Source organism: Wickerhamomyces anomalus (assembly GCF_001661255.1).
Source record: "Wickerhamomyces anomalus NRRL Y-366-8 unplaced genomic scaffold WICANscaffold_5, whole genome shotgun sequence".
NCBI classification, from domain to species: Eukaryota; Fungi; Ascomycota; class Saccharomycetes; order Phaffomycetales; family Wickerhamomycetaceae; genus Hansenula; species Hansenula anomala.
Genome location: NW_017567114.1, coordinates 69,663 through 91,388, shown reverse-complemented (window position 1 = coordinate 91,388; position 21,726 = coordinate 69,663). Strand labels below are relative to the sequence as shown.

The following is a 21,726-nucleotide window of genomic DNA, read 5'->3' as shown; positions in this document are numbered from 1 at the left end:
TGATAGCTTGATTCCAGGTTTTGGTGCATTTTCATCTTCTTCAATCTCTTGCACATGTTGCAAGTTTTTAGAAGAGCTTCTGGTTAAAGCACTTGCTTCAGATCTAACTTCATCATATGATTTTCTTTCATTATGGGAAACTTCACTATTAAAAGTATCAACATCAGGGAACCTTTTCTCAACTGCAGCTTCATCAAGCTCTTCTAATGAAGGGTATCGTTCTTCGGCATTATCTAAGCCTCCATCTTCCAGATCGTTATCATTATCTTCATCTTCACTTTGCTCATAATTACCTCCAGTAGGCTGTCTAGGTATTGGATCTGGTGTTTTTTCAGAGATTTGTTGAGTTTCAGCTTCTTCCGCTAGATTCTGTAAGTCACCAGTACTTGGGTTGGTCGAACGTGTAAGTTTTTGAGGTGGTGCATCATAGTCGTTTTTATCTTCTTTTTGGTATTGTTGTTGAGGAGGTTTAGCGTCTGTTGTAGCGATACCATCAGCACGAGCAGCTTGCTGTTGTTGTTGTTGGAGTAAGAGTTCTTGCTCCATCAACTTTTGCTGTTGATATTGTTGTTGTTGAAGCTGTTGCTGCTGTAGCTGCTGCTGTTGGATTTGTAATTGCTGTTGATATTTGGCATACTCATCAAAGTTGTAAGGACCCAACCCATAATAATCTTTGATAGGAACTTCTTTCCCCAAAATATCACATAGTTCGTAAACAACTTGGTAGATATTTGGTCTTAAATTAACATCAACTTGAAGCATAATGATAATCAAGTTTTTCAATCTTGAAGGATACTTTGGTGCTGGGGGAAACTGAAAGAAACCATGAAGAATAGCTAGCTCACCTTGAGCCTCAAAAGGAGTGGTGTAATACATTAATTTGTAAAGGAAAACACCAAGGGCCCAGATATCAGACTTATAATCAATTGAAACATTTTTATAAAGATCAATCATCTCAGGTGCTCTATACTGTGGAGTTGTTTGATAGAGGATATCATGTGCAATGGCCTGAAATTCTTCCTGACTCTTTGGGGGAGCAATAAAACCACTAGTGGAACCAAAATCAGCTAGCTTGAAATCATTGTTGGCATTGATAAGAACATTTTCCACTTTAAGATCTCTATGGATCAAATTCATGTAATGCATTGATGAAACAGCCACGGATATTTCAAACATGATCTTTAATATTTGATCAGTTGATAACTTAGTCTTCAAATGCTGGTTCATTAAATCTAACAAGCTCTTATTCGGACAGTACTCCATCAAAAGTAGCACCTCATAAGTTCCATCTTCCAGCTTTTGAGCATTTGAATCATAATACTTCACCACGTATTTATTATTAGCCAACTTCTTCATAGTATCCACCTCTTTCCGTAACAAGTTCAATTCAGGTTTCGTCTTTACAATGACTCTTTTCAAACATGCTATTTCTAAACCATCTTCTACTGGTGTCTGTTTCACGGTATAGATATGGGCAAATCCACCTATGAGATAAATTTGTTAGTCAAACTGCGGACCCAGTTCATGGTGGCTAAAGAGCCTAAAATCCTTACTCACCTTCAGCCAAATACTTGACGATCTCTGTCTCATGGGAGCCCACCTGGAGCTTTGTTCCTGGGGAGAGCTTCTCCATGGTTGCAATTGGGTGATATGGAAGAGTTGTGAGTATTAAATTGAGCTCAGGTTTACTTCGATCTCCTTTACTGACTTTTTGACACAGATTCCAAGAACTAATCGGGAAACACCCGAACACCAATGAGTTTATTAACAGAGTAAGAACAACCTAATATTGGAAAAAACGTTGTATCTTTAATGGTAAATGGAGTATTGGCTTGGTTGTGAAGGGCTATGAGAGGTCATTTTGCCATTGAGGTTTATTCATCTTCATTGTCCAAGAAAACAGGAGCTTGGAGGCCCTATTGTTGAAGGACTTAAGCCCCCTGGAATTTCTCAGCACGGTTGTGAAATAACTACAATAAGAATTAAATCACTAACCATGAAATATCTATTAGACATTGCTATCATAATAACTCATCCTCCAATAGTTTTTGTAGTTCTTCTAAGCTGAAAGGGATGAATACCATCTCTGTACCACTCTGATCCTTAGTTAAAACAGCCATCTTATGCTCAACAAACTCCATCAACATAGTTCTGAAATTGATCTCATTACTTGAAATGAACTCTTCTGCACACAAAGTGTAGAATTTTTTGTACTCCAATGCATGCTTAATAGTACCTTTCAGTTGATTATCATTTTGAACTTTTTTAGAAGAGAGATCATCTTCCATATTTTGTAATTGATTTGAAACAAGAACTCTATATAGTGATCTTGAATTGGTAGTCAACGATGATAAAACATATTTAGCACCTTTTGAACCAGCTGATTTTTGTGTTTGACCTAATGTCAGTAAATCTTGGAATGAAGTTTCTGTTAAATAATCTGCAAATGTGGTGGTGTTATGCCATAGGAAATTGAAGTTGTTTAAACTGACTGAATCCCATAACAAAGGTGCATTTATATGATCAACTGATACCAGCACATAAAATTGTTTAATTGAAGCAAGTTTTGATAAGTATACTTGCGTTTTCTCATCTCTTAATCCAGGACCATCAATATTATGAATCAATAAAATTAGTTTGGCTATGGAATGATCTTTTTTTTGGAAATATTCAACAATATGATCAACAAGGTCACCTAGTCTTTTAGGAACTTTTTTTAGATTCAAAGTTGAAACAATAGTCATCAAAACTTCTTTGAATACTGTAGCTGGATTATAACCATTGACAACAATAGTAGGAGCATCAACCATTTTAGTTAAATATTCTTCCGCATAATCCAATAAAAGTTTTCTTTTAGATCCGATACCAAAGAAAACAAGACTAAACCCTTCACTCAACTCGAAATACCACTGTGTATACATCTCTTTATAGGTGTTTATCAATTTTTGTTTCTCCTTATTGTGCAAGAATCCACTTAATAACACAAAACTATTAAGCTCATCATATTCGAGAGGTGGTGCTTGAACCATTGAATTGTTTGAAGTTTTTACTCTGGTTCTATGTTGATCAAAATAACCTTCTGGACCATCTAAAAATAAAGCTTTATCCAAAAATTTCCCATCAAGAAAACTTTCCTCCTCTGCAGCTGTTGGTAATGGGGTTGGAACAAAATCAGGGTTATGAGCAGGTAAATCAATATTATTTTTACGTTTTGGTGTGTTGAAAGGTGATGGTGCTGCATTTACTGGTTTTCTTGATTCATTGATAATTCTTTCAGCTAATTTTCTCTCTTCTTCATACTCTTCATCATTGTCATCAATATCTTCATCCATCAACTGTGAATAAATCACTTTAGTGGCTTTCTTTCTTGCTGATTTATCTTGTAATTGTTGCCTATTCATTTTTCTTGGAGAGCCAGCTCTACCATTGGGGGTTCTGCTTGGTGAAGATCCTGCCAGATGTAAAATACCTTTCTTAGATGGTGATGGTGTGGCTGATAATGAAATGGATCCAAGTTTTTGCTTCTTAGGACTTGCAAACACATCAGCATGGATCAATTCTCGTTGTTTCTCTATCTCACTAGGTTTCCTCCTTGTAAGTTTCTTGACTTCTTCACTTTTAACATAAACAAATTTGGTCAAATCATCTTCAACCTCATCGTCATATTCGAATTCCACGATACCTTCTGGTTTCTCCTCTTTCACTTCTGATTTTCGAGGGCGACCAACAGGTCTTTTTGGTGGATTAGGTGATTGACTACCTTCCCAAGTCTCATCCAATAGTTTTTCCTTTTTTGGTCGACCTCTTGGTCTAACTGGTTGATTTGGATCCTTGGGCACATATCCGGCTTTTCTAGGTCTTCCTCTTGGTGCTCGTGGAAGATTTGGATCACGTTCAACTTTTGGATATTTTCTTGGTCTTCCACGTCTACTACCATGTTGACCCGCACCACGACTAATAGCAGAGCTAGGTCTCCAATCTTTTGAAGAATCTTCCGAGACATACCCTCCTTGACTACCAGCATCTGAGTCGAAATCAGAATCAGCTCTTAATGATTTATTCAAGACATCTTGTTCCTCAAATTCAACAACAACTGGTTTCATCTGCGATTTAGTTTGTATAGAAGCTTTTGGTTCAACAGATGGTGTCTTTTCCGAGGACTCACCTGGAACTATAGCAGAATTCACATCACCAACTGTTATTAAAGGATCTATAATTTTTTTAGGACGACCTCTAGATCTTCTATGTCCAGCAACAATGTGTCTCTCATCAATTAAACTCTCATTTTTAGGGCGACCCACTTTCTTGGGTATCTTCAAAATATCCAATAAATTTAACGGTTTCCTTGGTCGACCAGGTTTCCTTTTCTCGCCAGGTCTTGGAGAATCTCTAATTGGAGCTGTCAATTCATCATCTGATTCTAATTCATCCAAACAGGTCAATGATCTGGACCTTAGTTGGAAAGGTATACTTTTTTCAGTCAATAAATCATTTGGAGGTCCTTTATATATCACTTCAGGTGTGGTGGTGGCTTCTGATGGTTGTGTAAGTTCTTTATCTTCTATCTTTACTTCATTGATTTTTGGAGAAAGATTGGACGGATGCCTCATGGGTATTAGTGGGATTGATTTAATATGTAGATTTTGATCTTCTGACATTTGAGAATATAGTACAAGTGATTAAAACAAAATTCAGAAAGTTCAAGATATTATAAACTTGAACGATATTTCAGAATTAGTGAAAATTGTATGTTGATAATTTTCGAGATATTATAATCCGACTAAATGTTTATTTCCGAGGGCTTGAAAAAATTAAAAAAAAAATTAGTGTCAAAAATTGAACCATTTTATGGTGAAGAAGTTGGATATTTCTGGGTTTAACGTTCATTTTTCAGTAAATTTTAGAGATCAAGATGCTTTCTTTCTGCCCCAACTGCTCCAATATGCTACTAGTGAGTAGGCTTTGATCTTTTCAACCCTTTTCAGCTACTAACAGAGAACTTTCTACTTCCAGATCTCTACAGGTGACAATAACATCCATAGACTAAACTGTCCCACATGTCCATATGAATTCCCAATCGCTGGTGTAGAGATATATGACAGAAAAGAACTACCAAGAAAACAAATAGATGATGTTTTGGGTGGTGATGGTGCTTGGGACAACGTTGATCAAACAGGTGCACAATGTCCAGTGGATTCATGTGGTAATGATAAGGCATATTTCTTCCAATTACAAATTAGAAGTGCGGATGAACCTATGACGACTTTCTATAAGGTGAGTTTTTCCATTCAAACTTTATGTGGGTTTCACTTACTAATTTGCTTTCTAGTGTGTTAAATGTGGTCATCAATGGAGAGAAAATTAAATGACATGTAAATTATAGTTTGTACATTATTTTAGCATAGGGTCAAACCAGAGAAAAAGTTCAATTGTTTACGGTAATAATAAAAGTGATAAAACTGTCCATTTATTTTTTCATTAGCTTCATTATATTATAGTACATTCTCTCAATCAATTTCCAAATGAACTACCTTCTTTGGAGATTCATTGCAACATTTCAAGTGGTATTGAAAAAATCCAAAATTTTCATCATTTATTACGGATTTTGCAATTTTCTGGATATTGGTGAGACTTACCTTAGTCCTTTTTGATTTCTTTATGGGAGAATATGGACTTGACAATATTCTTTTCTGCAATTGTATTAAGGTTCTTTTAGGTGACGAAGATTGTGATTCAACTTGATCAATTTCAATTGTAGGGGGACGTAAACTTGGAACAAAAGGTGATTGTAAGACTTTTGCTGGTGATGAATTCAAAATATTTGTTTGCTTGACTTGTAAAGCAGTTGAAGTCATGATCTCATTTGGTTGATTAATACTGGTATTAACTTCATGATCCTCATAAACACTGACATTTCTTGATCTTAATTGATTTTCACGATAAGCTGCCTGAGCCATACTATCATTATCTTGAGTTTCATCAAATGTGTCTTGTAAATTTTGGGAGTCATCTTGTTCAAGATTTTTATATTTTTGTAGGCATTGATAACCATCTGTTCTAATTCTATCTGCAACTTTATATTGATTAACACCACATAAGATTCTATTTTTATGAACCAGTGATTTTTGCTCTTTCATAACTTGTCTTTCTTCATCATCAAATTCTTTTCTGAATGCTTGGTTTCTTATTGTTTGTTGACCAAGGATATGAAATTCACCTGAAGCCATTGTGGTTTTAATATTGTTATCATTATTCCAAGATCTCAAGAATAAACTTTCATTCCATTTATTGACAATAAAAGGTTGATTTAAATTCAATGGTGGTGATCCATATTTTTTGGAATATATTGAATCATACAAAAATTCTTCAGATGTACATAAATCACCAAATTGTCTCTTCATTTGGAAACCTTGTTCCCAAGTTATTGGACTTTCAGTCAATGGGAACACCTGCTTAACATTGAACATACTAACAAAATGACGACATTCTTCATAAGATGAATGCCTGCTAAAGAAAAATCTTAATTCATTTCTTAATAAATGTTCAGAATTTGAAGGTTTTAAATATTTCAAATCATTAATTTTATAAATTTGTGCACCACTTGGTAACTCTTCAACAAATTCTGCTTCATGTTTATGATTTTTCAATGATAAAGGTAATGTTAACCTCATCAAATCCTTTATATTGATATCAATACAATGTTTGATCCTAACAGGGAATTTTGCAGGTTTGCCTGAACAATTTTCAGGTTTAATACCACAGCAATGGAATTTTGAATGTGGTGAAGAACTGGCTATTTTATGGATTCTTTTATGATATTGATAATCTTTATAAGTTGAAAGCATTTTTAATCTTTTATTCAAATCAGGTGGGACATGCATTAAATGACCATTTTTAACCATTTGAATCCAAACTTCTTCATAACCAATAGTGGAATCTGCGAAATAGAAAGAAATATCATCATCATCTTGTGGATATAATTTTAATAATTCCACTAAAGATTGTAAACCAAAAGAATTTGAATTCATTTCAATAAAAGGTTCACCTCTATAGCCATAAGTTGTATCTAGATAAATGTTATCCAACTGTTTTGAACTTGTCATGTAATCAAATAAAATATCATTTTTAGGTAAAGAATCAACCCAATCAGATTCAGCTCTAATATCACCAGTTAATAAAACAGCAGATTTATCATTTTCAATTAAAAACATAACAGCACCAGGACAATGCCTTGCCGGGATCAAAGTTAAAAACACCCATTGATCCTTATATTTTGTTTTATGTCTTTCATTTTCTTCTAAAGTTTTCATTGAAGTTAAATTTTTGTTATATTTAGGGTTTTGTTTAATCAATTCTTTTGTAATTTCTGAACAATAAATTGTATGACCACTGAAACCACCAGAGTCTAAACCTTTTAAATGATCAGCATGAGCATGAGTTAGCAAAAAGAACTGAGTAGGTTTTTTGGAAGTTGTGAAATTGTCCACTATAAAAAATGTTAGTTACTTTCAATGGCTGAAATAGGAACAATACAAACCTCTTATTCCTTCGAATTCATAGATGAACCCATCAAAGGTTAGTCCCTGGAGAAAAGGTGTTAGTTAATTCAGTTTGTCAGTACAATATCTTCACTCACCAATTCAGGTCTAGCCACCATCTGGTTATACCAAGTTCCTCAATACTCATTCAAATTGTGATGAGTTGACTTTTTTTTGTTTTGATTAAACGCGACTAAAAAAACGCGAAAGAGAGTCTTTCACGTGACTCAGATCACCGTATAGAAATGACAGATCTACAAATTACTATGAAAACAACAAACATTCATGAACATTCATATTCACATAAACTATAGTAACTGGAAGTTAACATACACTCTTAGACCCATTCAATAGGGTTCTTCAACACTTCTAGTAATTGATCTTCTCTTGACCCCTTTTCAGGATGATGATCATAAGCCCAAGAAGCAGTAGCTGGTAATGACATTAAAATACTCTCCACTCTTGAACCTGGAGTTTGTAATCCAAATTGAGTACCTCTATCCAAGACCAAGTTGAATTCAACATATCTACCTCTTCTTAATTGTTGCCAATTTTTCTCTTCAGGTGTGAATGGAGTATCTTTTCTTTTAGTAATAGTTGGAACATAAGAAGGTAAAAATGCATCAAAACAATCCTCCACAATTTTTAAAATCTCTTCTGGATCCTTTTCATCGAAATCATCAAAGAAAATACCACCAATACCTCTTGTTTCTTGTCTATGTTTTATATAAAAATATTCATCACACCATTTTTTAAAACGAGGATATAATTTTGAATCATGTTTATCCAATGCATCTTTATGAACTTGATGAAACAATTTAGCATCTTCTTCATAAAGATAAGATGGAGTTAAATCGGCACCACCACCAAACCACCAAGTTTGAGGAGTTCCATCTGGGTTCCAAGTTTCAAAATAACGATAATTTAAATGAGTAGTTGGAGCATGAGGGTTTTTTGGATGGATAACCATTGATAACCCACAGGCATAGAATGGGACATTACCATCATCTTGAGCTTTCAAATTTTTATGATCAGCTCTCATTCTTGCAACAGCAGCTGGAGGTAATTGACCATAAACAACACTAATGTTGACACCACCTTTTTCAAAAGTTTCACCGTCTTGGATCACACATGAGGTACCACCACCGGCTTTTTCACCTCTTGACCAACTATCTGCAAAGAATCTAGTTGTTGGTTCTAAAGTTTCTAAACCTTTTGTAATTTCTTGTTGTTTTCTACGGATCAAATTCTCCATACGTTCTCTTATTGGGGCATTTGGGGCACTGTTGTGGAAGGACATTTTCTTCTGGGCTTGATCTTGGTCTTGAGAGGACGACATTCTGGGATTCCAACGTACTTTGTTCCTCGTTATATAGCACTTGTTCAATACTAAGTCCCTTTTTGAATTTTTTCAGTGTTCAAATCTCTTGATTTTTCTCGAGATCAGGCGAGAAATTAAAAATTCGCGAAATGTTTTGAGAATTGGCTGATGATGGAAACGTTTAAACGACGAGATTTCAACGGTTTTACTGGTGATGGTTATAATTGTATTGTATTTATATTTATTTATTCCTATTCCTATTCCCTTGGCTGGACTTTTCTCTTGTTCTCCCTTTTCACTCTATTGTATAACAGCACATTTGGATCCGATATGAAGTTAACTATAACCATGGTCCAAGATTCATGTTTTGGTAAATCAACATAAAACTCATTGGCAATTTCATTCAATTTGAACAATTTCGACCAAGCAACATATGGGAAATCATGATGTTCATTATGTAACCCAACGTTCCATGTGAATAAGTTCAAGATCCCATAATATGAATAAGTTTCCACCGGAGGATGATCTTTTGTACGATCATAACTCTTTGGAGGATTCATAATATAGTGTTCTGCAATGAAATGTCCTGAACATGGATGTAAAGAACCTGCAAGGAATGAACTAAAGATCAAATAACTTAAACTTTTCCAACCCCAATGGGTAACCATATAATAATCCACTGAAAATTGAACCAAGATATTGACTAAATGAATATAAGTGAATTTGATTTGTGTAATAAACATTGGTCTTAGAGCATAAAACAAGATTTGGAAAGTTGCAAAGAATGATTTCCCCAAAACATTTGATAAAATAATAGCTTCATAATTTGTTGGGATATCAGTGTCCAAGATTTCATCACCTAAATATTTATGATGTAATTGATGATAAGGTTGGAAAGAAGCTGAATAAGGAATACCAATTGGTAAATTTGTGAAAATTGAATATAATTTATTGTATAAAGGTTTCTTGAAACCTAGATTATGACTTAATTCATGAATAGCTAGAAAACAATTTTGATTAGCTGTAGCACCAATTATATAACTTATCAAGAAAAACTTCCAACTTAGAAAATCGGTATCTCTAAGGTAATAAGCTAGAGATAATTGTAAAGTGACCACACCAAAGACTATGAATTTTGTTAAAGGTTCTGGACCACATAATTTGGTGACATGAGGGTATTTTTGTAAGATCAATTTTCTTCTAATAGTATGAGGTTCAGTTTCTTCAGTCCAATAAAAATCATTTAATTTGGAGATTGGAGCATCTGATGGTGGAGTCTGGATAGTTAGTGGTTGGGAAGGGTTTTTCCTGTGGGTGATTGTGGACATGGCTGGTGGTTTGAAAGTAGATCAGATGGAATGAATGAAGGTCTCTTTAGTAGCTTATATACCAAATCTATCGAAGCCAAGTGGTCTGAGAGATCAAATGATTTTGAATTTTAAAGATTTCAGATTTCAAAAGTTTTTTTTAAACGTTTTTTCGTGTTCGTTTAAGATTTCGAGGATTTCGAGGCGATGAGGTTGATTTTAGGGGGAAGAGAGTGGGATAATAGGAATAATTAGTAAATAATTTGATAATACGATATAACTAACACTTTCCAATTATTATCCAGTTTATTTCATCAATTTATCTCTATTTTAACCTATTTAATCTACATTATTCACTATTCTTACCTAAGCACACACTATAGCATTACATAATCACAGCGCTATTAATTTTTTTTGGTAAAAAACGAGAAAATTTTTGATCATTTTCGACCCCAAAAACAATTGAATTGAAGGTCAAAATTAAAATTACTTGTATATATAAATACCCCTGAAAGAGATGTTATCCAGAAGATTAAACACATTGATCACCAAGAGAACAATGGCTTCTTTCAACAAACCTGGCGTAGATGCCCTCAAGCAGAATGATGTGATCTTCCAAAACATCAACAACACCAAGGTGATCACTTTGAATAGACCTGAAAAATTGAATTCATTAAATTATTCAATGCTTTCCAAGATTTATCCAAGATTAATTGAATATTCAAAATCAAATCAAACTCAACTAATTATCCAAAACTCAATTGGTCGTGCCTTTTGTGCTGGTGGTGATGTTACATCTTGTGTGGAGAATAATAAAAAAGGTGATTATAAAGAATCTGTTAAATTTTTCCAAGAGGAATATTCAATGAATTATTTATTATCCATTTATAATAAACCAATTGTTTCCATTATGGATGGGATCACAATGGGTGGTGGTGTTGGGTTAACCATCCATACCCCTTTTAGAATTGCAACTGAGAAGACAAGATGGGCAATGCCAGAAATGGATATTGGATTTTCTCCAGATGTTGGTACCACATTTGCCCTAAATAAAATTGTACCAAGTTCTTTTGGTTGGTATTTAGCTTTAACTGGTGAAAATGTTTTCGGTTGGGATACTTATTTCAGTGGGATTGCAACTCATTATGTTCCTTCAAATAGATTGGAAAGTTTACAATCAAAATTATCAAATACCGTTTTACCTGAAAATATTGATGATCAATATCAAATCATTAATAATATAATTGAAGAATTTGTGGAGAATGAAATCCCTGAAAATTATCAATTTAAATATAAAGATCATTTATCCACAATTAATAAAATTTTCAGATTAAATACTTCAATTGAAACAATTTTCAAAGAATTGGAACAAGAAAATACTGATTTTGCTAGAGAAACATTGAAAAAATTGAAGACAAAATCTCCATTATCTTTAAAAATTGGTTTAGAAATGTTAACTCGAGGTTATAATTCAAATATTCATCAAGCTTTAACAAATGAATTAAATGCTGCTGTGCAATTTATGCAAAATTCTGATTTTAATGAAGGTGTCTCTTCAAAATTACTTGAAAAAAGAACACCAAATTGGAAATATAAATCAATTGAATCAATTCCAACTTCAGAAGTTTTAAATTTTTTCAAACCTTCTCATTATAAATTAGATAAAGTTTCAAATCAACAAGTTACTTTTAATCAATATCCAAGAAATTTTGGTTTACCTAAAAAATTTGAATTGGAATTTTTCATAAATGGTAAAAATGGTGATAATTTAAATGTGGGGAATACCGGTAAAAGTGATGTTATTCATTATTTTAATCAAGGTAAATATGGTGATAAAATTGGTTTAAATGAATATTTAAATTTGATGTTGGATGGTGAAGAATTGTTGAAAAGTAAGTTATAACTTGATTAATATATTCTTTTATTAGCTAATTATTGTACATAGAAATACCTTGAGAAATATTATGAATGATTGAGAATGAGAAGTTTTAAATGTTTGAATCTCCGAAAGATCGAATCTTATAGTAAGTGATTTAAAGAGATGATTTATTGTAGAATTCTAAGAATATAAGTGTTTGATATATGGTGATGAATGTTTTCTTTCGTTTAATTTTGTTGTTCATCTCTAACTTATTCATCACATGACTAGCCGAATAATTTGAATCTTCATCTTAAAACCTAAATAGCTTAAAATAAGACTATGTCTATCTAATTGTAGTCACTACTGAGACTCTTTGAGTGCCCAACAATTATTTCTGATCATTACAAGTATTTGATGTGATTAAGGTCTTAAATTCGGTTGATCTTGTCTGAACATCAAGGAATTTATCATTGAAACCTGGTATAAATCAAAACTTTTAATAAGACAACAATGTCATTTGTTTATAACAGATTGTAGAGAATTAAGTGTAGAATACTTTAAATATATTTGTAAGCCTTTAATTAGCCTAATTCTCAAGATTTAATTGAATTACTTTTTATTCAAAGCATCGAAATATTGCTATTTTCGCAAAATTATGGGCTTAAAACTCAAAATTTCAACTTTCAAAAACGGTATCCACTAAATTCGTAAAAATCCGAAAAAATAACATATTTACTAATTTAAACCCATCATAATGATCCTCACATTATTTTAACTCATTTCATCACATAATAATCTACACTTTCCTATATAAAATCCCTTGTTATCCATGTTTTCCTTGTTCTTGCACAAGCCGATCCCCGAGAATTTTTCAAGGATCGGTTTAAACGCCGATTATACCCTTGAGAATTTCAACTAAACCCATTTTTTATTTGGTACTTGTACGTACTTTGCCAAATGTATTGCTTCTTAATTGGTGATGCGTAATAAAGATCAATACGAACCAATAGTTTATCCACTGGATGTTATTTAGTACTACGTCCACCTGAAACGGCTATCCAAGTGTTCAGATTTGTCCAGATTTGGGTATGTCACCATCAGTTTTCAGTTTGAAAACGGTTGGGTTGATGTTGAAAGAGTGGTTTTTTCTCTGTGGAGTAAATCCTTATAAATATCACTTGAATTGCCCTTTAATTTCATCTTTCTTTAACTCATTTAATTGTATTGGTTGAAAATGTTGTTAAAATCATTCGCTTTAATTGCTATTTCAACATTAGCATCATCTGCTCCAATTTTCAGTAAAAGAGCTGATGATCAAGCTCATGAACCAATTGTTCAAGTGCTAAATGGTACTTTACAAGGTTCTTATTTATCAAATTTCCATCAAGATGCCTTTTTAGGTATCCCATTTGCTGAACCTCCATTAGATGAATTAAGATTCCAACCTCCTCAAACAATTAAACATAAATATAATGAACAATTAAAAGTGGTTAATCAATATGGTCATTCTTGTATGTCAACTTCAGTTTCTGCTGATAATATTACACAATCTGAAGATTGTTTAACTCTTAATGTTATTAGACCTTCAGGTTATGAAAATCAATCATTACCTGTTGCTATTTGGATTTATGGTGGTGGATTTTATGAAGGTTCAACTGCAATGCCTGCTTATAATTTATCTTATATTGTTCAAAATGGTGTTGAAATTGATAAACCTTTTATTGGTGTTTCAATAAATTATAGATTAACAGGGTTTGGGTTCTTAGCATCTCAACAAGTTGTTAATAAAGGTTATTCAAATGTCGGATTAAGAGATCAATTGAAGGCAATTCAATGGATTCATGAAAATATTGCCATGTTTGGTGGTGATCCTGATCATTTAGTCATTTGGGGTGAATCTGCAGGTGCCTTGAGTGTTAGTAAATTATTGGTTTCTGGTCATTTACAAGATTATGTTAAAGGTGCAATTATTGAAAGTGGTTCTGTTTTATTCCCAAATACAACTTCTGGTGCCGTTGAATATCATCAAGATGATTATGATACTTTAGTTGATCATTTTAATTGTTCTCAAGCTAGTGATTCTTTAGAATGTTTACAAAAAATTAATGTTACTGATTTACTTGAAGTTTTCAATTTATCAAACAATGTTTTAACAACTGGTTTCATTTATCCTTATATTGATGGTGATATTTTAACAAAAGCTTCATATAATACACTTCTTGATGGTGAGTTCAACAAGGTTCCTTTATTAATTGGTACAAATACAGATGAAGGTTCATTATTTATCGGATCTGGTGTTAATACTACTGAAGAGTTTGAATATTATATGAAGATGGCTTTACCATCTCTTACAAATAAATCAATTGCTACTTTGAATGAATTATACCCTGTTAATGATTCCTCAATTAATGTCCCATTAGACCCAACTTATAATTCTAGTGCAATTGTTTATCCAGATTCTTTAGGTAAACAATTTCCAAGATTAGCTACTGTTTTCGGAGATTTAGCATTTATAGCTGGAACAAGAATCATGTCAAGAGTCTATGCAAATAATTCAGTTCCAGTTTATAAATATAGATTCAATATCCCAGATTTAGCTTTATCATTAGCTCCTTATTATGGGGCAGGTCATGCTCAAGAACTTGTTTATGTCTTTGATAATAACAAAGCTTTAACAAATACTTCAGAGGCAATCTCTGCAGGCTTCAATCCAAGTCCAAAAAGTGCAAACATTTCAGAAAGTATGAGTAAAATGTGGGCAAATTTCATTACTGAATTAGATCCAAATGTTAACCACGATAAAGTTCCAATGGAAGATGTACCAGAATGGCCAGAATATGGTGATGAGGCTAAAAACATGGTTTTCGACTTGAATGGATTCTATTTGGAAGATGATGATTTCAGATCAAAACAAATTGACTTTATTGAAAGTATTATGGGTCAATTGAATGCTTGATTATATGTTTAGTAATTAATCTTTGTAATATTAGATGATTTCTGTAGCACCACCACAATTGATCAAATCAATGACCATCATTAAATCATCACAACTTTCGTTATTCAATTCTCAATTCTCGAGATTTATAAATATGATCCGTAATATCGCAAATCTCTGCGCTAAAAACCTTTTACCCCAAATTTTACCAAATACAGAAATTCCGATGAAAATAAAAGATTTTCCATGCGAATAACATCTTCAACAACAATTATGAACGGATTTGGCAAAGACTGTGTCAATCGATGACCAGTAACAGGTGGTATGCTCTTTCTCTGGGGGTATGGTCAGATTTCTATTTAAAAAGTATGGAGTATCCCTTGGATCTGATTTAGTTATTGTCTCTATTCAACAGTATCAACATCATCATGCTCTTTAACATTATTGCAATAACTGCTTTGATTCCAATCGCATCAACAGCTCCAATAACAGCTACTTCTTCTCCTCCAATTGTTCAAATTCAAAACGGTTCAATCCAAGGAGACTACCTTGAAAAATTTAATCAAGATGTGTTTTTAGGTATTCCTTATGCTCAACCACCTTTAGGATCCCTAAGATTCAAACCACCTCAAAGTTTCAATGATAGTTGGAATGGAACCAAGATTTTCAATCAATATAGTGATGCTTGTATTGCAAGTGGTGCTTCAGATAATAAACTTTTACCTCAATCAGAAAACTGTCTAACTGTTAATGTTGTTAAACCTCATGGTGTGGGAAACGAAAATTTACCTGTTGCTATTTGGATTTATGGTGGTGGGTTTCAAGATGGCTCAAGTTCAAGACCTGCTTATAACTTATCCTATATTGTGCAAAATGGTGTTGAAATCGGGAAACCTTTTATTGGTGTTTCTTTCAATTATAGGCTAAGTGGACTTGGGTTCTTGGGCGGTCAAGAAGTTGTTAATAAAGGTTTCACAAATGTTGGATTGAGAGATCAAATCCAGGCTATACATTGGATTCATGAAAACATTCATCAATTTGGAGGTGATTCGGACCATTTAGTAATTTGGGGTGAATCTGCAGGTGCTATTAGTGTCAGTAAATTATTATCATCAAATCAACTTGGTGATTATATCAAAGGTGCAATCATTGAAAGTGGTCCTGCATTATTCCCAAATATTACAAGTGGTGCAAATGAAGCTCGTCAAATTGATTACAACACTTTATCAACTTATTTCAACTGTTCGGAAGCTACTGATAGCCTAGAATGTCTACAATATGTTGATATTAATGAATTGTTCCATGTTTTCAACGTTTCTAATGGTGTGTTACAAACTGGATTTAGATACCCTTACATTGATGGTGATATCATTCCTAAATCATCATATCAAATTCTTTCAGATGATCAATCTTTGAGAGTTCCATTACTAATTGGTACAAGTACAGACGAGGGTAGTCAATTTGTTCCAAAGAACTTGAACACTACTGAAGAGCTCAAAGAGTTCTTGAAAGGGGCTTTCCCATCTTTAACAGACAGTTCAATCAATAAACTTGATGAATTGTATCCAATAGATGATCCCTTAGTATCAACACCTTTGGATCCATCATCATATTCAAAACTTCCAATTTCTTATCCTCCAACTTTTGGTGCTCAATATCCAAGGCTCGCAACTTTATATGGTGATTTGGTATTTTTCGGTCAATCAAGAATAATGTCTAAATTTTATTCTCAAAAATCACCAGTTTACAAATATAGGTTCAATATACCTGACTTAGAAACTTCTAATCAAAGTTATTATGGTGCCGGCCATTTTCAAGAAGTTGTTTATGTTTTCGATAATGATCAAGCTCCAATTGATACTTCAAGTGGTGCAACATGGAATCCAAGCCCAAAAAGTCCAGCAATTGCAGAATCAATCTCCAAGATCTGGGTTAATTTCATAGCCGATTTGAATCCAAATGTTGATCAAACAAAGATACCAATTGAAACTCCAGAATGGCCTGAATACAAAGATGGTGAACAAAATATGGTGTTTGATCTCAATGGTTTCTATTTGGAAAAAGATGATAAAAGAGCCCAACAAATTGAGTTCATCGAGAGCATTAATAGCCAATTAAACTCATAAGTTGGACTAATCACTTAGAATACCCCTCAATTAATTTTATAATAGCAATATTTGTGCTTTAGTTCTGTGTAGTTTGAACTTGTCTTTTATATGAGGTCTACCACTACGGACATAAAGGGACAAGATGGAAATTGCCCAATTAGGCTTCGGTGGAAAAACTGACGTCGTCGATCAAGACCTAGTAATTAACAGATGAAACTTCAAAAACCACCCACAGTTTTCTGTGAATTCAAGCACACACTTAATGCTAAATGGTAGATCGTTTGAGGAAACCGAATCCAAATTCTTCGACCAAAGAATCTATATAAATCCATGAAGGGAAGGCAAAATGGAGGCTTCAAAATGATTGAAATTATAACAATACCTTCAATTGTGGTTATTGGGATAATGTTGCTTAAATCTTTAGCTCTCGCAGGCTCCTTAGCTACAAGTATAATTGCAGCTCCAATCATAAATTCAACTTCAGATCAATCCACTTTAGTTTCAACTCAAAATGGTACAATCCAAGGAAAATATCTCGAAGGTTTCAATCAAGATGCTTACTTAGGTGTTCCATTTGCACAACCACCTTTGGGAAATTTACGTTTCTTACCACCTCAGCCCTACAATTCAACTTGGGATGATGTTAAAACATTTGATCAATACGGTTATGCTTGTTACGCAACTTGGGGTACTGATACCGCAAATTTGGAGCATTCAGAAGATTGTTTAACTTTGAATATTGTTAAACCTCATGGTTATGAAAATCAGTCATTACCTGTTGGTATTTGGATTCATGGTGGTGGATTCCAAGATGGATCTTCAACTAGAAAGGCTTACAATTTGTCATATATCGTTGATAATTCTGTTGCAATTGGTAAACCATTCATTGGAGTTAGTATTAATTATAGATTAAATGGGTTTGGGTTCCTAACTTCTGATGAAGTTTTCCAAAAAGGTTATACCAATGTTGGATTAAGAGATCAAATTCAAGCTATTCACTGGATTAATGAAAATATTGAAGGGTTTGGTGGTAACCCAAATCATTTGGTTCTTTGGGGAGAATCTGCTGGAGCCATTTCAATTGGTAAGTTACTAAGCACCAAGTATCTGTCCAATGATTATATTAAAGGTGCTATTATGGAGAGTGGATCTAATGTTTTCACAAATATCAAACCTGGTGCTAGTGGGGATAACCAACAAGACTTTAAAACATTGGTTTCATACTTTGATTGTGATAAGGCGGAGGATTATATTGAATGTTTACAAGACGTTGATGCTTCAAAATTACAATATGTGTTCAATGCTACAAATGGTGTGTTGAAAAAAAGCTTTGCATTCCCTTATATTGATGGTGACGTTATTAGTAAATCAAGTTATGAGATTTTGGATAGTGGTGAAGATTTCATTAAAGCTCCAATATTAATTGGTACATCTACAGATGAAGGAAGTGCATTCTCAAATCATTCTTTGAATACTTCTCAAGAGGTTCATGACTATTTGCTACAACAATTCCCAAACCTCAACAATGCTTCCATTTCAAGATTGATTGAGATGTATCCAATAGATAATCCGGACACAATTTTACCAAATGATCCAACATATAACAATACCCCAATCGTTTATCCCCCATCCTATGGTGCAATTGCGGCAAACTCTTCATGTTTATCTGGTGACTTGACATTTTTAGCCGGTTCTAAAATAACTGCTCAACTCTATGCTAAACACGGTGTTCCAGTTTACAAATATAGACACAACATTCCAACTTTAGAAACCTCAAACCAAACATTCTTAGGAACAACACATTACCAAGAGGTTGTTTACGTTTTCGATAACCCTGATCATCCAACAAACCCTTCAGATGGCTCTACTTTCTACCCAAGTCCAGAAGCTCCAAAGATAGCCAATACGATTTCCAAACTATTCGCTTCATTTATTTCGGATTTGGACCCAAATGTTGATCAATCTTTACTCAAGTATCCATCACCACAATGGCCAGATTATAAGGAATCAACTGAAAACATTGTGTTTGACTTGAAGGGATTCCATGTTGAGAAAGATGATATTAGAGAAGAACAATTCAACTATATCGAAAGTATCATCTCCCAATTAGATGCTTGAAATAGTAATAAATAAACATTCATCCGACTGGGCATGTTATGATGTCACTATATGTCTTGAAGTAATGTTCAGCGTAGAATTGGTAACATATTTAATTTCTATTAGTAAGTCTGAAGTGTAGAAAAAGTAGTAAAAGGAAGAGAGAAATCAGTTTTTATATAGAATAAGCTTAGAAGTGTAGATCAGCAGTACCAAGGACCAATTGTAAGTAATGAGTAATGAAACACATAAACTATGAATAGCACGAGCACGTACTTAAAGTGCTGGCTACTAACTACTAGCTTCTAGCTGTTCTACCCTAATATAATGGTTATATTCCAGGTGGTGATTCGTGAATAAAGCTCATACCGGTTATGACACTTATGCAAAGTAACCCTGGTTCGCGCCACACGATTCCAATTCCGAGGCTGCTCACGTGACAGGGGTTTATTCCGACCACGCTTACCTAAAATAATTTTAATTTTTCAGTTGTTGAAAACTCTCGAGGAAGGAAACTGGTATTGAACAAAACAAACAATTCAATCAATTCACACCAGAGTGGCCGAAATTGTCCTATTATTCAAACAGTTTCAATGAAGCTATTGACCTAATTCAGTTGAGATTGGTGTAGTAGCGTTACATTTTGGGAAGCTATGGCAAGAACATGGAAGTGGTGAAAGTGGAAAATTTGATTACTTTTGGTGATATTTTCGGAGCCATGAAAGATTTTGAAGAAATTTGAAGAGTTCTAGTGAGCTAAGCATATGAGATTTCAGTACCCATTTCAACTTTTCTGATACAAGATACTTTACTAGCAAGTTTTTGGCCAAAGGAGGCGTTGGGTAGTGAAAAGGGGGTTTTCAAACCCGATAAAATGCAGTCTAGGGCCATAAGTATCCAACCAAATGAGAAACTAACAATTTTATTGCGATCTACAGGTTGAAATACAATTTATGAACATGTTATTGGAGTACCGCTGAGGTGTTGGAGGCCCAATTTCAGCTGGTATGTACCTCATTTTCTCTAGATTTATTTCCTTGATCCTCAAAACCCATCCAAAACCGCCCAAAATTCGCGGAAACCAGGGAAAATCCGATCAATGGCCTTGAAAAATTCATCCAAGGGTCCATGAAAAACCCTGATTTTGAAAATTCCGGGTCAGTTTTGACGGTTAATGGCTATTTTAATAGTGGTTTCCATATCAAAATTTGGAGAATTTTACAGTTTAGGTGTCAGATTTGGCAGAAGTGAAGTTGTTGAGATTGGAATATTCAAAAGATGGTAGTGTGGTGATATATGGATGGATTGTGAATCCGATAAAATGAACACTACAGCTCGCCAGATGAACTCCCATGTTCAAAGGGGTACTGCTTTGGAGAATAGAGGTGGAAATACAACTTTTGGTGCTATGAATGGTATTCTAAAGGTACTTTTTGGAAAGTTGTGATGCCAAGTTTGAAACCCGTGAAACTGCATTTCCAAGTGTTTTTTGGAAAATATTGTTAAGCGGATGGTGCAATTCAATGGAATCTTCAACTTCTCAAGGTAGCTAAATGGCTAGAGTTTTATGCGGTGGTGTTTTTTCGCTGGTATGTGGCGTTTTGGAGAAGTGTGATACCAAAGAAGTGATGAAGTCAGTGTTTTCCGGGTGTTTGGGTACCATGAATGGTGAAATATTTTGATGAGCAGAACACTTGAGAGGAAGCTATAAAGCTCGGGTGATAATTCTCGCTGAGACACACATTTGATACATACAACTTTACTGTTTCAAAGGCAATGCTGCAAGGCTATCACCAAAACAAGATTTTGCCAAAATCGAAAATGCGATTTTTCGACCCTCTATTTTTGAAGATATTTCAGCCCACAGAAGTGATATTGAGAAACGGGAAAAAGACTTGAGATGCTGCTGTTACCGCGCACCAGTGAAGACCTGTTTTGTGAAGTGTAAGGGGTGAATCCCGAAAGTTGATGGGAAAACATGGTTTTTTGGTACCTCTAAAAAACAAGTTTTTTGAGAATATCTTTTTAACCAGTGAGTGAAATTGAAAATGGGGTCCACCATATGAAAATTCAGAGTTTGATTGACCCTTAGGACTTTTTACTTTGGACGCGCTGGGCTGTTAATGGTGTTAAAATTGGGTCTAAAGTCAAAATTTGGACTTTCAGAAATACCCTTAATTCAGACTTTTCGAAAACTTTTTTTTTTGAAAAAAAGTGATTTCTTAACTATGGCAGAAAAAAAATGAAACCCGTGTTTCGGGATTATTAAGTGAACTAAGAAGCTTTTCGAGGTATAGGAAAGAGTTCCTATATCTAATTTTGGTCTATTTTTCAACAGGTTGATTGTTATTTGAAAATTCTTTTTGGTTGTGTTTTTATCGGTTAAGTTGTGCTAAAATTTTAGAAATTTGATATTTAAGAATCCGATAAAATGAAGACTACAGGTTCTCAGATAAGCTCCCATGTGCAAGGTGGTATTATTATGGAAAATAAAGGTGGAAATACAGCATATTCAGTTGAGATTGGTGTAGTAGCGTTACATTTTGGGAAGCTATGGCA

At 33.9% G+C, this 21,726-nt stretch overlaps 10 protein-coding genes across 10 annotated transcripts; 5 read left to right on the top strand and 5 right to left on the bottom strand.

The window, feature by feature from the left end:
• Positions 1 to 657: 657 nt before the first annotated feature.
• WICANDRAFT_33608 (uncharacterized protein) lies at positions 658 to 1,633 on the bottom strand (the record flags this gene model as incomplete). Its single annotated transcript, XM_019182090.1, has 2 exons — positions 658 to 1,484; positions 1,558 to 1,633. Coding segments are annotated over 2 exons (903 nt in total), but the record flags the coding sequence as incomplete, so codon positions are not given.
• Positions 1,634 to 2,027: 394 nt separating this feature from the next.
• Positions 2,028 to 3,107, bottom strand: ORC2 (origin recognition complex subunit 2; the record flags this gene model as incomplete). The annotated part of the gene is made up of 1 exon (XM_019180839.1): positions 2,028 to 3,107. A coding segment is annotated over one exon (1,080 nt), but the record flags the coding sequence as incomplete, so codon positions are not given.
• Positions 3,108 to 4,912: 1,805 nt separating this feature from the next.
• RPC11 (DNA-directed RNA polymerase III core subunit RPC11) lies at positions 4,913 to 5,365 on the top strand (the record flags this gene model as incomplete). The annotated part of the gene is made up of 3 exons (XM_019185833.1): positions 4,913 to 4,951; positions 5,014 to 5,274; positions 5,330 to 5,365. 3 exons carry the CDS (start codon positions 4,913 to 4,915, stop codon positions 5,363 to 5,365), a joined length of 336 nt encoding a protein of 111 aa, XP_019037086.1.
• Positions 5,366 to 6,278: 913 nt separating this feature from the next.
• WICANDRAFT_13073 (uncharacterized protein) lies at positions 6,279 to 7,454 on the bottom strand (the record flags this gene model as incomplete). The annotated part of the gene is made up of 1 exon (XM_019180558.1): positions 6,279 to 7,454. A coding segment is annotated over one exon (1,176 nt), but the record flags the coding sequence as incomplete, so codon positions are not given.
• A 421-nt stretch (positions 7,455 to 7,875) lies between these two features.
• On the bottom strand, positions 7,876 to 8,838 carry HEM13 (coproporphyrinogen oxidase; the record flags this gene model as incomplete). Its single annotated transcript, XM_019182138.1, has 1 exon — positions 7,876 to 8,838. The coding sequence occupies one exon, from the start codon at positions 8,836 to 8,838 to the stop codon at positions 7,876 to 7,878; it is 963 nt and encodes a 320-aa protein (XP_019037084.1).
• A 278-nt stretch (positions 8,839 to 9,116) lies between these two features.
• Positions 9,117 to 10,187, bottom strand: WICANDRAFT_85071 (sphingolipid delta(4)-desaturase family protein; the record flags this gene model as incomplete). Its single annotated transcript, XM_019185832.1, has 1 exon — positions 9,117 to 10,187. One exon carries the CDS (start codon positions 10,185 to 10,187, stop codon positions 9,117 to 9,119), a length of 1,071 nt encoding a protein of 356 aa, XP_019037083.1.
• Positions 10,188 to 10,674: 487 nt separating this feature from the next.
• Positions 10,675 to 12,088, top strand: EHD3 (mitochondrial 37S ribosomal protein mS47; the record flags this gene model as incomplete). Its single annotated transcript, XM_019186472.1, has 1 exon — positions 10,675 to 12,088. A coding segment is annotated over exon 1 (1,037 nt), but the record flags the coding sequence as incomplete, so codon positions are not given.
• Positions 12,089 to 13,261: 1,173 nt separating this feature from the next.
• WICANDRAFT_80041 (uncharacterized protein) lies at positions 13,262 to 14,983 on the top strand (the record flags this gene model as incomplete). Its single annotated transcript, XM_019184992.1, has 1 exon — positions 13,262 to 14,983. One exon carries the CDS (start codon positions 13,262 to 13,264, stop codon positions 14,981 to 14,983), a length of 1,722 nt encoding a protein of 573 aa, XP_019037081.1.
• A 407-nt stretch (positions 14,984 to 15,390) lies between these two features.
• Positions 15,391 to 17,067, top strand: WICANDRAFT_12004 (uncharacterized protein; the record flags this gene model as incomplete). Its single annotated transcript, XM_019180514.1, has 1 exon — positions 15,391 to 17,067. A coding segment is annotated over one exon (1,677 nt), but the record flags the coding sequence as incomplete, so codon positions are not given.
• Positions 17,068 to 17,430: 363 nt separating this feature from the next.
• Positions 17,431 to 19,188, top strand: WICANDRAFT_64025 (uncharacterized protein; the record flags this gene model as incomplete). Its single annotated transcript, XM_019183656.1, has 1 exon — positions 17,431 to 19,188. One exon carries the CDS (start codon positions 17,431 to 17,433, stop codon positions 19,186 to 19,188), a length of 1,758 nt encoding a protein of 585 aa, XP_019037079.1.
• Positions 19,189 to 21,726: the final 2,538 nt, after the last annotated feature.